This window comes from Callorhinchus milii, unplaced genomic scaffold (assembly GCF_018977255.1).
Source record: "Callorhinchus milii isolate IMCB2004 unplaced genomic scaffold, IMCB_Cmil_1.0 Scaffold24, whole genome shotgun sequence".
NCBI classification, from domain to species: Eukaryota; Metazoa; Chordata; class Chondrichthyes; order Chimaeriformes; family Callorhinchidae; genus Callorhinchus; species Callorhinchus milii.
In genome coordinates, this window is record NW_024704765.1 from 6,245,252 (window position 1) to 6,267,985 (window position 22,734).

Below are 22,734 nucleotides of genomic sequence, written 5' to 3' on the forward strand. Positions count from 1 at the left end.
TAAGCCATTCCGAGCTGGAAAGTCCCAGGATTGATGCCGTTTTGCGTTGACTAATTGGCTGTTTATATTACAGGCTACTAGTAGCCTGAGGCTGTTGGTGTTGGATTCCTGACCAGTTTACATTACTGGGGCAGAATCCAAAGCACCAGTGGCAACTTGGAACTGACTGCACGTGTGCTAACCTGTATGTTGGGGTCACAAACTTCATCTGACATAGTTGTTCTATGTTATAAAAATTACAGCCCCGAAGTGAGACGAATCAATGATATTTGGGGGGAGGGAAAATTATATATTTTTTTGCTCTCTCTGGATTTCCTTATCTCCGATAACAGCAAACTGTTTTGCTGACTTGGAGCTGTGAGAATAATAATAATCCTTGCATTTGATATCACGCCTTATCACAACTTTGAGACATCTCTAAGTGCTTTACAGATTATACTGTAAAGTGAATTAACTGTATATTTTATAGGTGAAATTGCTTCCTCCCACTCCACCCATACCTCTTCCATTAGTTTAGTGTGTCGCTGTTTACACGTGAAGGATGGCCAATTTGGTGTACAAGAAGTGCAGATAACAGTGGAAACGTATCTCAGTGTGAGCCAGCACCTCCAGGGAGAAGGTCGGGGGTGGCGGGGAGGAGGGGGCAGAAAGAAGGAGCTTGGATTTTTGTCATTCCATTCCACCTCAGAAGTCTGAAAACTTTACAGAAATGATTACCTGGGGTGGTGACTATTTTGGGCTGGCAAATGCAGCAACATAAAGCAAAGGTGCACACACAGCCATGATTAACGTGTTGGCCAAAGACATTGAGTGAAACTCCCATTCTCTTCTTGAATAGTGCTATGGGATCTTTAATGTCCATCTGAATAGAGAAATGGAACATTTTTGTTTAAACATCTCATCCTGAGGGACAGCACCTCCCTCCCTCCCTCCCTCTCTCTCTCCCCCCCCCCCAGCGCTGCACTGGAATGTGTGCAAGTTCCTGTGTAATGCTTGAATCATAATCTTCTGACCCAGAGGTGAGAGTGCAACCAGTTGAGCCAAGATGACACTGACTGACTGGCATTGGGGCCAGCAGATAAAACGATCGTGCTTCTGTGCAGCTCAAAGGCACAGTGGAAAACTCCTAACCTTCTGTGCAGTCGCCCCCTAAGGAAAATGCTTTGTGCTCGCCCTTTTTATTTCCCCACCTCTCCCAAGGGCAGTGACTCACACTCTGTGGGTGTGAGTAGCCTTCATGTTACTTTGCCCCCAAGGTTTTTGTGATTAATCCTTGATGGTGAGTATCAACAGGGTGTTCGGGCGGGGAGAGAGGTCGTCATCTCACAATCAATTTACAGTTAATTCTGTCCACTTGACATCCACCGATTGCACTTCTCTGAAGCGCTGAAAAGGCAGAGGATCAGGAATAGGAGCTCGAGCTAGTTCATACTTGTAATTTTGTGGTTGTGTTGATTCCACCTCCAACCCAGGGACATGAATCAGTTGTACTTAGAATCTAATCAATCTTCTCATTTCATTGGCACCTTATCAATTCCTTGGGATGCCAGAAGGATTTATTGTAAAATGTAGTGACTGTATTTTATAGGTGAACGTAACAGCCATTTTGCGCACAGCAATGTCCCATAAACAGCCATTGAAGTGAATGACTAATTTTATCTGGTGTATTGCTCCTGCCTGAAGACAAATCAGATAGAATCTGGACCGTGCTAGTCTGTATTTCGATACGTCTTTGAAGGATATATATTATATATATATATAAACTGCGGGAGATGTGACCTGGAGTGACACAGGATTTCTAAACATTGAATCAATGACAACTTGCATTTATATAGGACCCTCCACGCAGGATAGTGTCTCGGAGTGCTGCATAATAGTGGCTGGGGTTGTATCAAGGGATACGGGTCCAGGGCGTGCAATTGAAGTTGTGGTGCAGATCAGCCATGATCTTAAACAATGGCGGAACAGGCTTGAGGGGCCGAATGACCGACTCCTGACTCCATACTGAGCGAGGGAGGAGGGAGAAGTGACCATTGTGGGGGGGGGGGGGGGGGTGAGGTAGGTGGGATTCCTGACAGTCACCGAATTGATCTGCGTTGTGGTCCGAGCAGGTCAGCACGCTCCACATCCCGTTATCAGCATTTAATATTTACCAATACACCATCGATCTAGGTGTGTGTGTGTGTGTGTGTGTATAGATAGATACATGTGTCATCGGTGGCCTCCGATCCACCTTGTAAAGGCAATCCAGGAATGCCAAACATTGCACTAGCCTTTCAGATTGATATTGCAGCAGTGATCTTCCTTTCCCAGAAAGGTTGGAATTGGGCTGCGTTATTTCTTTCGACCGTGGTATTTTATAAACTCCCGGAAGCTAAAACGGGATTCATTTGGAATGGCCGGCAACGTATTGTTCTGGGTGTCATTTTTTTCAGATTTTCCAGTGTTTGTGTTGCTCGCTTGTCTGGCTGCTGCCAACGTGCCCATGTTGTGTGAGTGGGCAGCCGGGATGGAACACTGTGAAGTGGAACTGAAGAAATCAGAAGCCAGTTAGCTCTTATCGGTGGCCTCAGCACTCTTGACCAGTCGGGAGTGACTCTTGGCAGTGAGAAGAAGCATCTTTGGCTTGTTGAGAGACGAATTGAGCCTCCAGCCAGCCGACAGCTGCAGTGCGCCAGGTCACCAGGCAGCCAAAGTGTCCGGACATGACTCTGGTGGGAGCCCTGATCAATGCAGAGTCAACGGATCTTGGCCGGGGCAGTGTAGACAGGAGAAATCAGCTGATGGTCTTCTTTTGTCCACAAAAACCTGGATTCTCTCTGGTTATGTAGCTCAGAACCGAGCTGTGAGCTTTCACGTCTAAACGGCAGGTGTGTGTGACTGGACAACTTGGGATGGAAACTCGGAAGCAGAGTCTCCCACCAAGAATGGATGCTGCTTGTTGAAGCCAGTCGTGGATCCCCTCGGCTGCCTCTGTGAGATCAGCTGATGCAACACAGAACAGGAATGGAACGCAGCCCCCCTTCTGTGACTCGGTAGCTGGTATACACAGACCTATGGGAGGGGAACCGCAAAATAGAATGATTATTTCACAGTTTCCTGTGTGGTAGCGTTTGATTTGGCCTCTACTTTGTGGGAAGAAGATCTTTCACATTTTCTCAAGTCCTCAGCAGTTCTGACCCATCAAACCACAAAGATTAGAGGGAGCAAAGCTTGCATTTTTGGAGTTGCAAGTCTTAGAGGCCTTCAGATTGGAGGAACGTTGCTTTAAAGAGTCCCACCCCCTCCCCAAGCCAACTATCCTCCAGATTAACTTTTATCTCTGCCTGTTTGGTGAAACCTTGTTGTTCTCCGGTGGTTGCTGTGTTTTGCTAGAGCAACGTCCTTTGCTTGTCAGTCGTTAGCACTTTCAGACGGTTCAATGTGCGCTATAAACATACGCTTTGTCACAGGCATTTTCAGTTGTGTACCAAATGACTCAGCGATCCAGGAAAGCGGTGTCAGCTGAGTGTATTGTACTATTGTACTTTCTCCCCCCCACCCTTACCTGTTCAGGCCTTGTACTGAAATGTCTCTGCTAATTTGGCAGATGCACTGTATTTGCTTGGAAGGCACTTGTTTACTCTGGGACCCATGGATAGTGCTTTCCTGTCCTGTGTTTACAAAGATCTGATGACCTGTGAGATTACACAGGCTACACCTCCATTTCATTGCGAGGATGAAACGTTTCATGTGCGATTTGTTGTTTACATGTGACCCCAACCGACCGCGGGGGAGGAGGGATCTGTTTCTGTTCTGATTCAGTTGAATTCAGGGCAATTGACACTGGTGCATTTTCTTATTTTTGCTTCCTGGAGAGTGCGGCAAACCTTCCCGTATCCTTGGCCATGTGGGAGGCTCTTTGTGTAGCTTAGGCTCTAAGTACAGTGCTGGTAGATTGTGTGTATGTGTGCTAGGGAAGGAGAGTAGAGGCCACTGTGATCCTGTCTTCACCCAATATGCAGTCACATGTAGCAAAGGTTACTGAATATCAATTAAGAGCAAAAAAATTGTATTCTCCCTCACCAGTCTCGGTTTGGATTATTGTGTTCAGTTTGGTCGACAAATCAACTCGCCTTGAAGGGTGTCCATCAGTAAATCACTAAATGAATACTTAGGAAGAATGGGGTCTGCTACGGTGAGAGGCAGGGTTAGATTCCTTACAGCTGAGGAGTTTAAGGGGTGTTGTGTACTGAAGGCAGTTGATGAGCTAGAAGATTAACGGATGTCTCGCCTCTACTAGGGAATCCCAAGAAACACAAACTTTGAGCTAAGCCTGTGAGAAACGAGGTTGGAAAAGGTTTCTTCGCACAGAGGCTGTGAGAATGTGGCATGCACTAGAGATGGAATCAATTGAGACGGTTGGGGTGGGGGGTGGGGGATGACAAACATTTGAAGTAAGGATATGCAGAATAAGTGAGGAAATAGGATTGGAAGATGTGCCATGATCTAATCAACTAGTACAACAGGGTTGACTACTGAACAGCCTTTCTGCTCTTTAAGTGGCGAGCCAGCAACAGTAACTTGCATTTATATTCACAGGTTAGCCTTGGAGAGCTTAACTGTGGCGGAAACTTAATCCTGTGGGCCAATATCTTAGGCTATTAAGCAGTAGGAGAAATGGACAATTAAGACAAATTGCTACAGAAACCTCTTTTTGACTGCATTGGCTATGAGACATGTATGCTTCCTGACCTTTACATAGTTTTACAGTACTGGCTGATGGACTGATCATTTGAGATCCAAGTCCATAAACCTACTTGGATTAAATTGTGGTTTTGTCTAGTGATGTTGTGTACTTTGCTCAGTGAAGAGAGCATTAAAGTCTTCTATGACAGCTCAGAGTAATTCAGTGAATATCTTAGACTGGTTTTTGAGACAGCTGATCCCAGCTGGTGTGACATGAGCATGGGAATTGGCTGTTGTCTCGCTGAGCCAGTGAGGGCAAAATCAGACAGGATTCAAACCCATTTGACTCGGAGGCGAGAGTCCTACCACTGACTCTTTTCAAGTGCCTTTAGAAAAGGAGACACAGAAGGGAAGATATTAGTGCGGGAAGGGAAGGAGGATCACAACTGAGCCAAATAAATATTGATGCATTCCTTTCCCTCCCTCTTTTTTTCCCCTCCCTCCCATAATATGATCCTGTAAGTTATTGGTCAGAAACTGGACGGTTTGTGCGTCGGCCGAGAACTGGCCTTAATTTAGATTTTGTTCTGTTTGGCAGGTGCGGGTGTGGAGGTACTTGAAAGGCAAAGAAACCCTGAAGAACGAGCTCCTGTTGGATGGCAACAAGGTGATGATTTGCGGCTTTGGCGATCCCTCAATCTGCGACAACCAGGTGTCCACCGGCGACACGCGGATATTCTTTGTGAACCCGGCTCCAGAGTTCATGTGGCCGGCTCACAAAAACGAGCTGATGCTGAACTCCAGCCTCATGAGGATTACCCTGAGAAACCTGGAGGAGGTGGAGAACTGTGTGGAAGGTAGGTCCTCGCTCTTTTTTTGTGCATTTGTTTCATCAAAACTTTTAAGAGCTCGGGGGTGAACTTCCTCAGCCAAACGCTATATCAGCGTCAATTATATTGTATTAATACAATATAAGACGGTCAGTGTTGTGGTAGCTGATCTCAGCCAGGGCAGCATTCTGGATTGCTGCAGTTGGCCCCAGCTCCCAGTTTAGAGAGGAGAAGCTCCCTGATTGCTATCCAGCGAAATATTTCTCCCTTAGCCTTGTGATATACCAATCCTGGGTGAGCTTCAAGCGGGTTCCCCTGATGTTTCAACACACTTGGATCGCCTGCCTGCCTGCTGGCTAATATCCATGATGGAATAATGAATGCTCAGGTGAGAGTCTCCAGGGCACCTGTGGAACCGCAGCCGGGAAAAGGGAGAAAGGGAGTGAAATGCCTTCAGCCGGGAAAGTAAAAAGCATTGGTTTTCTTTTAAAAAAAATCTTACGCATCTCCTTTTTGTCTGGCAGAATTTGTAGCGCTCTCTGGAGCGAGTGCGTTCCGTGCCAGTGTTTGTACAGAAAGGTGGTTGCAGAGCCTTTCCAATTAGGAGCAGCTCGGCATTGCTCCGAGCTGCTACCCCATGGATTTCACAGAGCTGACAGCAACGGTGGATGTGCTGTACGTGAGCAGTTGTTTCAAAGTCTTGCTTTTGTCCTTTCATCTTCTGGCTACCAGCCACTCAGTGGCTCCTGAGCGCAGTTTATATACAGAACCAACAGTGTGAAACTGCCCCACTGTGCCCAGGAGGGGGTGGAGGTGAAGGTGAAGTTGGGAAGAAACGAGACTCACTTAGTTCCTAGTTTGCAGTTGCCATTCTTTGTTTCAGACGATGGAGGCAGGGTTTGATCAGAATGATGTCTGGTGAAGCTGCACTGAAATGCCACGATTGGCAATTGAAAATAACAGCAATACAATATTTATATAGCGCCACTCACGCAGGATAAAGTCCCAGAGCTTGACAGTAGAGGAGCCTGACCCCGAGGAGGTGGGGGAGGGGGGCGTTGGGGAAGAAGAAGGGGGAATGTGAGTGTCTTCTGTGTCAGGAATCCCTTCTTGGTTAATCATATAATAACAATAATCCTTGCATTTGATACAGCGCCTTATCACGTCTTCAAGACGTCTCAAAGCGCTTCACAGAATATACTGCAAAGTGAATTGACTGTGTATTTTGTGGGCGAAACTCTTAAAGATGGGGCACTGCCATCAATGTCCGTGTTAGCGTTTAGAGAGGAAAAGCCGCAATGTAAATGTGGGAACAGAGTTTGTTCTGAAGGTTTTGCAGTGGCTCTGACCCTGAGGTGGAGAAGCCGGGAAGCCAGAGGGCTATTGATTGATGGGAGGAACAGAGTGGTGTGGACAGGTTATAATTGTGGCAATCGTGCTTGTACTGGCAGAACTATAAGAAATGCTTTTAATAAGGCAACGAAGCACAGTGTATTATTAAAATAAAAAAAAGTAAAGGATGTCATTTAATCTTCTGTTTAGGCTCCAGCCAGTAATGCCATACATTTATAAGCATGTTGTAATTACGTGAGCTACATCTGTTCTGTGTCATCTCTGCTTAAATTGGTTAGGTTGAGAATCGTTCTTTTCATGGAGCAAAGAATTGTAGGATTGATGAAATCCTCAATCTCTGTTTTAAATGTAAGAAGTTACAAAACAAAAAAAATGCCTTCAGCTGGTACTGTAAAAGGCTGTGTCGCTGTTGAGACACAGGCTACGAGTTCTTCTGAAAGGGAATTAGATATTTGAAGAGGAGGCATATTATCGGGTTTGAGGAGTGAGTGGGAGGGTGAGATCACACAGTGCACGTTTTAATGGGCTGTGCGACTTGATTTGTGTTTTGTTCCTTGAATTGGCTTTGAGTTATTCTGGGCTAGGGATGCTCAGTGTATTACTTATTAACTTCACTTAATCAGAAAATGTTACAGGACAGAAATCGCCACTTGATTCATCAAGTTTGCACTGGTATTCTCTACACAAACCACCTAATTTAATGCCGCTGTCCTGCTTACTCCCTTCGCTTTTTAATATATATTCCTTTTCTCTGAGCAACAGTCTAATTCTAAGGAATTTCTGGACTCCGACAACGGTTTGCAGCAGAGAATTCCACATTCCAACCACCTTCTAATCTCCTCTTCACTTCTTTTTGTGACCGTCATAAATTTGTGGCCTGCGGTTGCTGCCTCACTGACCAGTGGAAATAATCCATTACTGTTTACCCTTTGATAACCCTTCAATATCTTGAAGGTCTCTTATCAGATCACCCCTTAACCTTCTCACTCGAGTGAAAAAAGCTTCCACGTCTGACATTGTTCTGGGTAACTGCAATGGTTTGCAATGGTTTGTAATGCCCTCAATTCCGATTGAAAATCAAACGCAGTAAAGCCTGGTTCCTTTCGACAACTCAGTGCCACAACAATGAGCATTTGCATTATGGCTGTTTGCGGGACATGACTGTGTGCAAATCAGCTTCTGTGTTTGCTTACAAAATACAGAATACAAAATACAGTAATTCCTGTGAAGTGCCTTGCAACGTCTCAACGATGTGATGTGCAGTATTAGAATGGAAGGATTATTATACCACAATGCATGGTGCATTTATCCTATGAGTCATCATACAAACCAAGCAATTTAGTTTTTATTTAAATTGACTCATTTGTACGGAGAAGAGTAAAGAGTACAGAGTGCAATAAAAGCCATTAGCTCAATGTAGCTGTGTTTTGGCTGAAAAATTGCTAGGATGTCTTTAATCTGATTAAGTGCATGGCGGTGTATTTCATATTGATGGCTGTGTCTTGTAGAAGGGACAAGGCAGCTTTTCTTGAAATGAGTTTTATATTAACATTTGTTCTTCGTCTCTTGGGGTGTTTAAAGCTCAAACGCATAATTGTGCAAGAGTGACATTAAGCAACACGGTATGTAAGCTGAATTTGATTTGTGACCGTGTGAAGCGAGCTAACACTTCAGGAAATAACTTTCCACATTTGTTTCAGCTCCTTACAGTCCTGTCCAATTTCTTCCTTCTCCTAAAGGCACTGACTTAACTCAAGAGCTTGTCTGTCCCCTGGGTTCTGGTCCCCGACTGGTAGCAGAGGCTAATTAATGATTAATCCTTGCCTTTTGATATAATTAACACCTCTCCTGTCAGAAAGAAATCTTGAAGCAGCAGCCGTTTGAAACTGCAGCAGATTTCAATGTCGCAAAATGGACAGTGGTTCAGGGCATCCTCTCTCTGAGCTGATTATTGTTCCTCACCACTTATTGTTTGCCATGTCGTTCTGTTCTACCACAATGCTCTCCGTTAGTTGGCAAGTGTTCACGTTTGCTGTAAATCCTTTGGTTAGTTGTAATAGAAAGTTTGTTGTCATTATCTAAGGCATTTCTCCTGACTGTGACTGCCGGTGAGGGGGAAATGAGTGCTGTGTCTCGTATAACATAATACTCAGACGAGAAGCGCCAAACATTTAGCTTTTCTCTTTGTGTTTTGGTTCGATGCCATTCTGGCCCAGTCGGTAGCTCTCTCGCCTCTGAGTCAGAAATTTGTGGTTCAGATCCCTCGTAGGGAAGTTTGCACTCACGAGTTTGGACTCACTCCCAGTTCCAGCGCAGCGCTGTACATTGTCAGAGGTGCTGTCCGTCAGATGAGATGTTAAATAAACCTGTTTAGGTGGATGTTAATGTTTTTAACCGTTTTTTGGAAAAAAAGAAGGGAGTCTCTCCCAGTGCTCCTGACTCAAGGTTACCCCAAATTAAAATTGATCATTCACTTCATGGCTGTTTGTGGGACACTGCTGTGTTAAAATTGGCTGCTGCATTTGCTTACAAACAGTTATATTTTACAGTAAAATCCTGTGAAGCGCTTTGAGAGGACTTGATAAGACCCTGTATTGAACGCAAGGATCTGTGAGGGTTTACACCAGAGGCCTGAACATTTTCATGGTTTTATCCTTAAGGGACTTTGTCTTACACTCTTAAGATTGTGCAGAATTTTGGAGAAATTCTCTAATTCAGTCTTAATTTGGAAGCTGTTTTCTTGCAGCTGTTAAAAATTAAACGGACTTGCAAATGAAGGTGGAATTGAAATGCTTCTCCATCGGGTTTTAAGATGATGGTCTTTCATCTTAAGACATGGAGGAATATCAGGTCTCGGGAGAGGGAGTAAAATGGTTTACTGTGGCTGTGTTGGGAGACCTAAATGTTATCTTCCTACCAGAGAGATATGTGCAAGGATAACATGCAGCTTTCACTGCAGGGCGAGCAATATAAAAGCTCTTTAACATCTTTAAAGGGATGTAATGGATACAGGTTTTTTTAATGGGTCACAAAGCTCTCGAGAGTTTCATAGCTCTGTTACACGGAGCTCTTGGCAAATCCTGAGAGGTAAGTTTTTAGTGTTGACCTACAAAAAAGTTTCTACCCTTGAACTGGGGCGACACTTTTCTGCTGGGAAATTCTTAATGTTTGTATCAGAATCGAATGTTTTTTTTTCTTGAATAAATTCATTGATTTTGGAGTTTCTAAATTAAAAGCATATCTATGGAGTGAGAGATGGCTTGGGGGCTTCTAAGGCTTCTCAATATCTGACACTGCGGTGAAGTAAGGACTGACACAAATTCTTCAATCAACACAACGACAACAACGTGCATTTATATAGCGCCCCTCACACCGGACAGTATCTCGGAGCGCTTAAATCGATCAATAATTAATAATCCAAATTAACAAGGTTATGCAAGTTGCATCAGTTAATTAATCAAAAGTAGTGCTTACTTACATTTAGTACAATTCACAACAGTTAAGTATAACAGTTTGGCTGAACCAAATGTTGCGGAAGAGGTGGAGGAGGAGTTGTCTGTCCGATCACCAAAAGGTATTCAGGTCCTGTTGTACCTCTGTTGGCTGGTGAGCATCGATTAGAGAAGTTGACAGTCGTCTAAGCCTTTGTTTTGATCTCCTAAGACTTAGACGACTGTCAGCATCTCTATCGACAAGAAAAATGAAGAACAAGATGAAGTTCTTAGTGGTGGTAATTTTAGGATATTGGTACAAAGGGAATGAGCTAATCGAGAACCGATGACACGAGATGATTATTTTTAAATGACACCCATGGTGTCATGTCTAGTAGATTTGGATATTCATCAATTTGTAAGTGTGGCCGTGTCTGGTGTGTCTCAACTGTTTTTTTCACATTAGGCTCTGGATTAATCCATGAAGCTTTAACCTGTTTCGCCTTCACTTGCCTTTTCTCTTTTAGTTCAGCAAAAGTCCTACTGCAGGTCTCAATAGGAGATTCACTCGTCAATGCCTCCTTGAATAGCTCCTGTTTAGGTAACCTTTTTTCCTAAATAGAGTTTTATTAGAGCCTCCATAATTAGAACACGCCCGTCAATCCTCCAATTATACTAAACGTAACTGGTCAATTTACACAAATACTTAATCTCTAAGCGATATTAAAAATTTGTATTTGTCCGACTTCAACACAAACCGGGTCCCTTACTCGGGCGCCAATTGTAAGGATTCTCAATATCTGAAGTAAGGACCGACACAAATTCTTCAGTCAAATCAAAATTTATTGATACGAATTAGCAAAGTTATGCAAAGTTTACAATCAGTTAGTCAATCAAAAATAATGCTTACGTAGACTTAGTACAATTCACAACAGTTAAGCTCGGCCAAACCAAATGTTGCAGAAGAGGTGGAGGAGAGGTTGTCTGTTCGATCACCGCAAGGTATTCAGGTCGTGCTGTACTGTTGCCGGCTGGTGAGTGTCGATAGTTATGTTGACAGTGGTCTAAGTCTTCGTTTCAATCTCCTCTCTTTAGAAGCTAGAATATGAATCGCGACTCCCAAGTTCCAGCTCCCTGTCTTTTCTGATTCTCTTGCTGTATCGATTTCTTTTTATCTAGTCGGTGGATGACCCTTCACACTCCCTCTTGTGCAATGTGTTTACTGTTTTTCTCAACTTTTTTAACTTCTCCAATTTGACAGAAATCATCTCTGGCCCCATCCTGTTTATCAACACCACGTCAGTCTAGTTAACCTTCTGACCAACAGACTCATGATGAACGATCGCACATACTGACGGTCTGATTTCGGAAGTCAGGACATTGTCTTTTTCAAGGCTTATTATTCGACCTTTGAAAGTTCTCGGTTCCAGTTGGCTGCCGTGTTTCGGCCACAAAATATACAGTCAATTCACTTTACAGCATATCATGCGAAGCGCTTTGAGACGTCTCCCAAGACTCGATAAAGGCTCTATATCAAATGCAAGGAATATTATTATTACTATTATTATTTCTTGTTGGCTGGCAGTTCCCAAAAAAGGTTCACGAAGTATAAACACATTAGTTACAACAACAACTTGCAATTGTATAGTGCCCCTCACACAGGGTAGCGTCCTGGAGCGCCTGACAGTGCTTACACTTATTGCCTTTGTGCACTTTATTGCTGTCTCTGTTTGACAGTGTTGACAATGTGTGTTTGTGGTTTCGGTGGATTTGCTTCTCCGTGTTTTCCTTATATAGAACCTTGGAAATCTAAAGCACAAAGAAAGCTATTCGTCCCATCGTGTCTGTGCTGTCTCTTTTAAGAGCGATAGGTCACAATGCTTGCAGATTAATTCTTCATCTGTGCTGAGTTCAGCCCCAGGCGAGGGAGAGGCAATATCAGCCAGGTGTCCCTACTCCAAAGGCTTTGTTTGGAACGATTCTGTGGCCTTCTGACAGGTCTAGATAGTGCCCAGCTCTGAACTTCTCCCCCACCCCCTCCAACGCATTTCTATTGCCCATTCATCCTTAGCGTCTGGTTATGTGTATAAACAACGGCCACTTGAGTAAATAAGGCACCATCCCAGAAAGTGCAAGTCACTATCTACTGGAGAGGATTTACAAAGTTACATTGAGTGACATAGCACATTGATAGCCAACGTCAGGCCAGCGAGTCGGACACAAGCCCCTATTCCCCTCTCTGTCTCCCTTTAGAATTTTTTTGAGTCAACCATGTGTCTGACAAATAATTTGGGATGGTGGGAGGGATGGGTTGTTTATTCCCTTCATTTCCCCACCCACGCCCACACACACCCCAAATTAGTTATTTATACATTAGTGAAGTAAAATGTTCTTTTCCCTCACCTTTGGCTAATATTGTATTTGTGAGAAGGGGTCTATTCTCTGGAGGAGGGGTACACTCTGACCTCAGTGGTACCATGTTGAATACGTGTGGAATACAATTGCTCTTTGTTTAGGGGATATTATTTACGGTAGTGTGTTGGAAATGCTGTTGTCTTTGTTAAACTGCCTGCCAAAAGGGACGGGAGAGAACAAAACTTGAGGAAAATGAAGTGAAAGCCAAACTTAGTGTTGCCCTCAACAATATGAGGTGAATGAGAGTGTATTAAACTTCTGCCAAATCTGCTGTGGCTGAGTGCAACTTCCTGTAACTGTTTCTAGCAAATCCCCAGGTGCAGTCTCGATCCATCTACCTGTCTGGATTTCCAACTGTCAGAAACGAATGAATTGTGAAGTTGGGGGGGGGGGGGTTGGGGGAGGGATTTGCAGTATGTGGGGGAGGTTTGTGGTATGTGATAATTATATACTGCAAAGTATCTAGTAAGACCATCCTCCTGTTGGATGTGGAATATTCCTTTACTGAAGGCAGTGACTGATACTATTGAGTTCCACGGTGGCTCATGGAGCCTTGCCCAAGTGGCCATGTTTTATGTGCCAGTCGGGGGTGTGTGGGGGGGGGGGGCTGGGGTGGGGGCGCGGCTAGGAGTTCTTGCTATTTAGTAGTTTTGCTCTCGACAGAAAGAATCTCACTGAAATTTGCGTTTTGGCAAGTTGTTTTTAAGTCTACCGACTGGTTCTGTTCTCCTCTTAGATGCAACATTAATGCTGTTTCACTGAATATCTTTCCAGTGGGTAGATCATCTCCGCGCTTGATCCAAGCCCTTTCTCTTGTGCACAAGGAGACAAAAGTCGGCGGAGCTTTTTTCCATCAGCTGACCCGGGGTCTCACGCAGCTGTTTCCTGAGTTTCAACAGGACATGGGGAATCCACGGGGAAGCTCCATTGGCGCTTGTAAGGGAATTCACAAATTAGCGAGAACAGTTTCCATAATACTTTCAACCCTTTGAGTGTTAAATAGAAGCAGTTGTTGATCTCGCTCTTCCTCTCTCCCCCTTCCCCTCTGCTCTCTTTAGCTTCCTTCGCTGGGCTGAGCACAGAAAGATCATCTTCCAAACGAACTCATTATTTCTACTGGTGCAGATGGCACGCATCACGTCAGATGAAGCTTTGAAGCACTTTTTACAAAATTCCCAAACTGTGGGAACTGAGTAAAAACCGCTTTTCCTTTTAATAGATTGGATGAAAGTTTCATGGGCTGAGTCAAATTTAAAGACCGCGGCTCTTCAACCACCGTTATCTGCCCACCACTCGCCCACCTTCCCCCTTGCCCTCCACTCCTCTGACTCCAGCCCGCAGCTCGGGTGCAAACCCTTTGACTGTCCAGTGCTTTAGGACGTCCTCTCGATCTGAAAGGCGCTTTGTAAATGCAGTTTTATTTTAGGTTTTCTTCTATTCCTGGTGTTGTCTTTCCTCCCATCAATCTGTTTTCAAAGCGGCTTGAGGTCACATGAGGCTGTACACATCTCGACCTGCGTGGAATTCTTCTAAGGATGAATTTTTCAAACCAGCCTTAAGATAACATCGGTTCCAGAGTTCAATCATTGTCCGTGCATCCATTTTGTCGTGTTTGTTTTTCTGTTGGTGCTTTTCCCACCATTGTTCTGCTCCTGTGAATCAAGACGGTCCAGACACTGGCCTTTGCTCGTAGAATGTTTATAGCACAGAAGGAAGCCATCCGGCCCATCGAGCCTGTGTTCCTGGCTACTGTTAACATCTGGTTCAGTTGGTAGCACTCTTGCCTCTGGACCAGATGGTTGAGGGCTTAAGGCCCACGTTAGGATTTCAGCTCTTTTGGTCTAGGCTGACACTTCTGGGGATATGTGCTGCATTGTCGAAGCTGCTGTTCTTCGAACGAGATGTTAAACCGACATTTCCTGTCATCCTGTTTCAGCTGTACTTTAAAGCTCCACTGTTTGAATAGAGAAAGCAATATCTCCTGATGTTGTAGCCAACAATCCTCCAGATAAATTGGTCATTCCCCTCATGGCTTTATGTGGGATGTTGCTGTACACAAAATGGCAGATGTACTTGACAATAATTACCATGAAGCACTTTGAGACTTTTTTTTGCTGTGAAAATGCATTTCATTTTTTCCAGTTTCACAAAGAAAACCAATTCGATAGCAATTTACCCCTTTCTTATAACTCCTCGTGACCTTGCATGGTTCTTAGCAGCACAAATGGCACTCTACGTGGGTCTGCATTAATGAGCCGTGGTTCCATACTGTAAATGTTCTGCTTGCTCAGACGTCTGTTGGCTGAATCATGTAGAGCTGGAGCGAGACTGACTCCAGTGCAATGCCACTGCCTGGCATGTTGAGAGATGTTTGGAATACCAGAGCGGCTTTGGCCCATTGGGCTCACAGCCAAGGCTTGAGCCGGCAAATGCAAACAAATTAACTGCATGAGGAACACAATGCAAACCCTCAGCACTTCCGATCCACCTGGTACACAGCTCCTCCGCTGGCTCAGTGAATGAAAAGGCATTTGCTGGGGGTGCGTTTCTGATCAGAGCAGCAGCAGCCCCTTGATGTCACATCAGATAGTCTTTTGGTGCTCCCATGTGAATAATATCCATGGTGGGGGGGGAGGGGGAAAGTAGTCTGCGCCCATGGAATTGTACTCACAATGGAAGCGGGTAGAGAGAGTGGAGAGAGAGTAGATATTGACCATCCTGTTCCTCTCTCTCTGGGGAAGTCTGGGGCAACAATGGCTTTTGTAAAGCAGTCAAAGCCCACGGTAAAGTTGAGCACAATAGAGGCTGAAAGTATAATTGCAGAGCACTAATTTACACACGTGCACAGGAGTGAGATCGGACAGAGCCTGGTTTGAAGCCCTCTATGCCTGCGGTGATCTTACTCTCCATTTAACTTTACTGATCTTCCTGATGCAAGTAGCCACCCTTTTTGTAACCCTTGCAGAGCTGGACACATTCTGAGAAGAAAGGTGTTCAGCATAAAGCGTGAAGTACTGGAATGATACACACCACAGTCGTGGCATGTTTGACAAAAGGCGCGTGAAAGGTTATTGACGGATGAACGGACTCCAGACCACCACAGTGTCAGGGATTTCCTGGACTGTGGCAACAAAGCTGTGCTTTCCTGGATTAAACTGTTTTGACAGCAGCCTACCACAGAGGAGAACCTTGCTCTGTGATTCCAGTGAGATTGAGCAGGACACTTAATAATAAATAATAATCCTTGCATTTGATATAGACGTCTCAAAGCGCTTTACAAAATATACTGTAAAGTAAATTGACTGTTTATTTTGTGGGTGAAACGCGGCAGCCAATTGCGCACAGCAGCGTCCCACAAACAGTCGTGGATTGAGTGACCAAATTATAATTTTTTTTAAAAAAGGTATTGTTTGTGGCACGGGAGGAGAAAGTTTGGGCAATGCAGACCAATGCACTGTTTATTTACCGGGACTTCTGCCCTGTAAAGTTGTTGAAACAGTTCTCTGGAGCCCTGTTCATCAGTGTGACGAGGAAGGATTGTGTGTTATGTCGTGACACTCGGTGATTAAAACAACAGACTGGATCCCTTGACAATTGCTTCGATTTGTTTAAATTGCTGGTTTGAGCTGTCAGATTATTCTGAGATTTAGATCTGGGATGTGAGGGAGAATTAGTTTTGCTTCCCCTAATTAATGACCAATATAGTTAGACCTGCCAGGGTTAACTCCTCTCAAATGGTACAAATAATTAGGGGAACACCCAGTGAGAACACATCACTGTGAAATCAGTGAGCGTTGAACCCCCAGAGTTCCATTTGTGAGCAGTCTTCCTGCCCACTTTTTACCCCTTGTTCTCTCCGATTTCCTCTGCGTCTCTTTTCTTTTGTCTCTTCTTTCTCCCCAGGATCGCAAAGGGGGTGGGAAACTCCCACTTACATGCTGTGTATAAAATTAAGGAAGGAAGTTATCCTGCCTTTCTTTACCTGCTGAGGTTAATGGTCTTGTCCCAGTGAGTGGTGCTTTGTGTGTGTGTGTGTGTTTGTTCAGCACCATGTGAATTTAAACAGCTTTGTATGTTCAGTAATTCTCTCAATTTAATGGTTTTGCTTTCCTCTGACCCTGTTGCAGAATGTGAGGTGTTGTGCCTGTCGGAGCTCAGGGTACCAGCCTTGGCTTGCCTTGCCTTGCACTGATTAGCTGGTCCGCTCTCTGTTGTAAATCAATCAGAAGTGTCGAGTGAGCGCAAATGAAAAGCTTGATCTTCAAGACTTGCTTGGGTTTCCTGTATATTCTTCAGCCCCCGCTCCCTCCAGATGGTGTGGAGAATTCCTATTTCCATGGCAATATCATTGCTGATTTTTAACAAAACGTGGAAATTTATTTATGGAAAATATAGTAAATCACAGGATTTCCGACCCAGTGGGAATAAATACAGCAAATCCCAGTTTAATGCTGCCTGCGCTCTCTCGCCAGGGCTTCAATACAACAACTACAGCTTGCAATTACACAGCGTCCCTCACGCAGGGTAGCGTCCCAGAGCGTTTGACAGTGTGGAGCACGACACCGAGCTGGGGGGAAGGAGTGAGGGGGGAGGTGACCATAGGCACGGTCGAATAGGAAGGTCTTCAGGCGTGACCTGAAGATGGGGAAGGAAGGGGCAAGGCGGAGGGTTACAGGAAGAGTGTTCCAGGTGTTTCGGGGCGTGGTGGCTGAAAGTGCGGTCACCAATGGTGAACCAATAGCAGCCTCTGATGCAATGTTCTGCAATGTCCAATTTTATCTGAAGGATTGTTGGTCAGGACACTGGGAGAAAGTCTCTGCTCTTTTCCAATAGTGCCATGGGATCCGCTTGAACAGGCAAATGGGACCTTGGCTTAACATCTCATCCGAAGGCGCACGTTCTGACATGCAAAACCTTCTGTGACAATTTTCGTTTAAATGAGTGGGATATTGTGCGTAACTCTTGCCCAGCTAGTGTATGTGCTGAAGCTTGTGTACACAAGGATATGTCAAGGACAACATCAAACTGTGTGTGTGTGCCTTGCCTCACCTGACTGCACACCGAAACCTGGTTACCAACACAAGTGAACCAGACAAAGGGTCACACTCACAAAGGCGAGCAAACCAACTGCCTCTGCGGCAAGTCACAACATGCACCCAATTGTGTTGTCCCCATCTGTTCCACGAGGGCTGGCACAGTGTGAATCTTTGCTGTTCAAGGTTGTGTTTGGATGCGCTCTGGCGGCGCTCCTGCCAAGTGCGGTGGTTTCCATGTCAGCCAGAGCAACGTGCTGACCAGCGGATGTGGAGGTGCCCGCCAGCGAGGGAGGTGTCCATTTTAGCAAATAGCGTAGGCGAAGGCGCGATCTTGTTTAAACTGCCAACAATCCTGTCCATTGCTTCCAGGCTACTATGCAGTTGTAACCGGACAATAGCTGGGTTGAGCTGGGTGGAAAGTCTGACTAACCTGGGATAACAACAACAACAAGATTCCATTTATAGAGCGCCTTTCACGTCAGGAGGACGTCCCAAGGCGCTGGACAGTTGGGTCAGGACCTGAGCATTGGGGGGGGAAATGGTCAGGGTGAGGGGAGGGAAGGGAGGGAGCGAGGAGGGGCTAGAGAGCCGAGAGGGGAACTGAAGGACGGTCAAAGAGAAAGGTCTTGAGACCGGCCTTGAAGGAGGAAAGGGAGGCACTGGGAGAGAGAGAGAGGGGGGGGGGAGAAGACGGACCCTGGGAAAATCTCATTGAACAAACCACAGGTCAGCTGGCATCAGAGAGGGAGAGTGGGGTCAGGCATCGGCAACGAGCAGCTGTTACAACCAACAAGTGTCAGCAACAATTATCTTTCCCTTTCACGTGCCAGTTCGGCTGATGCACTAGATTATTTAATCTTGTTTACTTTTTAATCATTGTCGGCGTCTTTCATAGGGAACCTTGGTCCTTCTCCTCTGGGTTCATTTTTAAAATTTAAAGCGAAAAGCGTTTGGAATCTGCGGTCTGGAGTGAGTGGAGGATGTTTTGGTGTTTGAGCCAATTTCCTGACTCAGTATAGTTTTGCTCTTTCATACATCACGAAGGAGGACTTTTCAAGGCTTTTCCATGTCCCTGAACGTAAATGGAGCAAAGCTGCACAAAGCCGGCTGACTCAACCTGTAGCCATGGTCTTTCACGGGCACCTTTCTGACACATCCAAGGTGCTAGCTACCAAGCAGCTGGCTATCGGTCCATATCCTTTAACTGGCTCCGTCCATACTGTACAATAGTGGAATTTAGGATTATGGCCAGCTTTTCCCTTTCGCTCTAATTTGCGACTGAAACGCTCCGCAAGCTTGAAATCCAAGATGTCTTAAGAGTAAAAATGCCAACCACAAAATAGACTCTGGGATCGGGATTTATGTTAACCGTATGTTTAAATTGCGTTTCAAGCCATCGCTCCATCTTTTCAGATTCTGAATGTTTCTCGCATGATGTGTGTCATTTTTTGTTGCTTTTTTCCCCTCCCCGTGTCATATCTGCTGGTACTTTAAACAAAGCTCGCACTAGGCAGAAATCTCTTGAAGTTCACTTGTCCTCAGGCTGTTGTGATAAAAGGCTTTGCTCCTCAGTGCCTGAATTTAACAGTGGCAGCTACTGTACATAGGCAGTGTTTGTTTGGCTGCTGATCTGCTTACAGCTGACATTTCATGACGGTATACAGGAAACGCCAGAACAGGAGGAGGTCATTCAGCCCCTCGAGCCTGTTCCGCCATGCTATTAGATCATGGCTGATCTATACCTCAACTCCAATTACCCGCCTTTGCTCCAGCTCTTGAGTTTGCAACTCTTGAAATGGTAGCGGGACAGAACTCTAAATGTGTGGGGGGTGGGGGCAAAATTCTGACATGCGATGATCACAGATGGCGGAGGGGTTGGGGGGAATTAGTTTTTTCAGTAATAACAATTGACCACTTGATCCTGCGTTTTCACTGATGTGATATTATCACATTCTGCAATTTTGATCTTCTGTCGCCTTAACAAATAAGATGTCGTACTTGGGCTGGTGGTGGGGGGGGGGGGGAGTATTTGATTTGGAATGTGATTGATGGATGCGTTGAAGTGGTCACTCCCTCCGCCGCCCCCCCCCCCCCCCCCCCACAACAACAACAACAACAACAAGATTCCATTTATAAAGCGCCTTTCACGTCAGGAGGACGTCCCAAGGCGCTGCACAGTTGGGTCATGACCCGAGCAGGGGGGAAATGGTCAGGGTGAGGGGAGGGAAGGGAGGGAGCGAGGAGGGGGGGAAATGGTCAGGGTGAGGGGAGGGAAGGGAGGGAGCGAGGAGGGGGAAGAGAGTCGAGAGGGGAGCTGAAGGCTCGGTCAACCGTCCCCCACCCCCCCAACCCCACCCCACCCCACCTCCGCACACTGTTCTCAATGCAAACATTCCAGTAATGGCGTTACTCAGTGAAAATGCCAAGGGCAGCGCCAGGAATGGCTTCACAGAGGCGCAGGTTCAGTGGTGCTGTGTTTGTAAACTGCATAAGAACGAGCAACGGCAACTCCTCGGTTAATGTAAACCTTTTTAAAGACAGATGTCTGTCTGTTTGCGTGTAACCACTCGCCACGGTGCACATAAAAGGGAAGTGGATGGATTTCTTCAAAATGACTTCAACCTTTTCCCCTCCACGTACGAGGAGTGGACTGTATTCTGACACGAATTTGAACACAGATCCTACAGACCAGAGGGGGGCATTCAGGCCTTCGTGTCCACATCAACACGCTGAAGAGGCTCTCATTCCCATTAGTCACATTCCCTGCTCTTGCCCTCAAAACCCTGTTATTGGTTTTCTAATACTTGTCCAATCCCTTTTTAATAGCCATTATAACTGTTTTTTTGATGGGGCATTCCACGTCTTGATAACATTATGCATTTTTCTTTTTTTAAAAAAGCAGCTCTGTAAACACCTCCCTCCCACTTTAAAGATTTGTGTACGTGTTTTATCCGCCTGGTGTTGCGGTTATACTGTGGGCTGCTCTGCTGACTGACTGGGGATTGGAATGTGAATCATGGGCCCCCTCTCATCCCAGCACGTCTCATAAGGAGCCTCATTGTTGCTGTCCACATCCTCACACTGCCCCGTTCGCACCCCCTAAGTGTGAGAGATGCTTTGGATGTTGAGAGCTGCTGGACTCGCTCGCGGAGACTGAATAGAATTGCAAGCTGGGGTTTTAAATGTAGGTTCAAACAAAAGTTTTTTTGTTTGGTGTCAATTTGTCTTCCTTGTGCTGTCCTGCTTATTGCAGACAATGTTTGGTCTGCGGATTCCTGAAGATTATAAGAACAAATGGTTCTCTGTGCAGTTGTGAGCATCATCTCCGGCCCTTGTTGAAATGGTCGATAAACTCCCCAAGAGCTACTCAGCTCTGGCCAAGGGTGAAATACATCAGTTGGGACCCCCCCCGCCCCCAGTATAAAGTTCCCGTTTAGCAAACTTATTCACTGCATGGAAAAGGCGTGTATTGAAGTATATCGGGTATCGGTCAATGCCTTATGTGTCACTGTCTCTGTTACTGTCTTTGTTTGGGGTTGAGTTTTCTAAAAGATTGGAATCGCTCAGTTGCAGGTTGACACTGCAGGAAACAGGAGCGAAAATATTCGTGTGCTTGCGGTCTTAACGGTGATTTGTTTTTAGTGTGCACGCAGCTTTTCTTAATTAAGAAACTGAGTAAATACCGCTGATTCGGGAACGGTTTCTCGGAAATACAGCTTCTGTTTTCGGAGCGGAATTCCCTTAAGTTTGGTGAGACGTGCTTCCAGTTAACAGGAGCCATCCCCGTTTGCGTTTCCTGATTTAAGATCAGCCCAGGCTCTGTCATTGAGTACCTCAATAGCAGTGCTGAGATCTTCAATCTAACTACACCAAAGATGGTGTGTGTGTGTGTATGTGTTGTGTGTTTGCGTGTGTGTGTGTGCAATTTGAAAATTGACCAGCCTTTGAAGTACCGTCAGTTAAAAATGTGTGTTTGCAGTTTGGGAGCCATCACAGCTTTTATGATCATTCAGAAACCTGGTTCAAGCAGCGTAAAGTTATTTGACAACCTAGAGGCAGATCCCGGGGCTGGTGGTACTAGGATGCTGTCTGGTCAGACTCCGCCACTGACAAGCGCTTCGAGGGACGCTTCCCCACGTGAATGGCACTGGGTAAACGCAAGTCGTCGTTGTTGTTGTTGGTTTATTCTGCCCCACTGCTCTTCCAGGCACTCTTGACTGGGTCAGTAGCACTCTCACCTGACTCAGAGGGTTTGCGGTTTCAAGCCCTACATTGAGACTTGAGTTCAGAGTCTAGGCTGTTCCTCCAGTGCCTCACAGGGGGAGAGCAGAGAGTTGCCAGAGGTGCCGTCCATCAGATCAGACAGTGGAAACCGAGGGCCGGTGCTTTGCTAAAAAATGGCTCTCATGTTTGTTTACAAAATGATGAGTCGCTTCACCAGCAGTAATTACTGTGAAACACTTTGACATTCTGATATGTGATGCTATGAAAATGCACGTTCCTCTCCTTTCTTCACAACCCCCCCCTCCTCCCCTCTCCCTTCTCTCTCTCGCTGTCTCTGTGCATCCCTATAAAAACTCCCTGCTATCTGCAGTAGATCAGTGCAGGCCATCAACTCCACTCATAGCCTGAGGGCATTGGCAAACTACACAACTCCCAGCCTGGCTCGAGTTTCCTTGTGCTGTTCACAGCTGCCTCTGAGTAAACCCTTGTGAGAACGTGTGCTCTTAGACTGCCATGATTCCAGCAGTGAAGTGTGTCGCAGGGCTGAGTATTGACTTGTTGAGACATTGATCTTGGCAGTGCTGATGTCTGTATCGGATTGAATTTCATGATCTTGAGATGATTGCTAGGTAATGTGTGGGCACCATAGGTGCACCATAGGGCTGCAACCTTCGACGGATAATTAACATCGCCTTTTGCCGACCACTATAGGAGCCGCTGCATTTGACAGAAATTCCCTGTGAAGCATTTTGAGATAGTTTGAGGACCTGCGTTGTG

At 45.6% G+C, this 22,734-nt stretch overlaps 1 protein-coding gene across 8 annotated transcripts in view; it reads left to right on the plus strand.

The window, feature by feature from the left end:
- agrn (agrin) overlaps positions 1–22,734 on the plus strand; it is a 149,905-nt gene that overhangs the window by 3,244 nt on the left and 123,927 nt on the right. For all 8 annotated transcript variants that reach the window (XM_042343623.1, XM_042343625.1, XM_042343624.1 and 5 more), the window contains exon 2: positions 5,267–5,525. In XM_042343623.1, the coding sequence (XP_042199557.1) occupies positions 5,267–5,525 (259 nt within the window). The remainder of the gene's footprint in view (positions 1–5,266; positions 5,526–22,734) is intronic.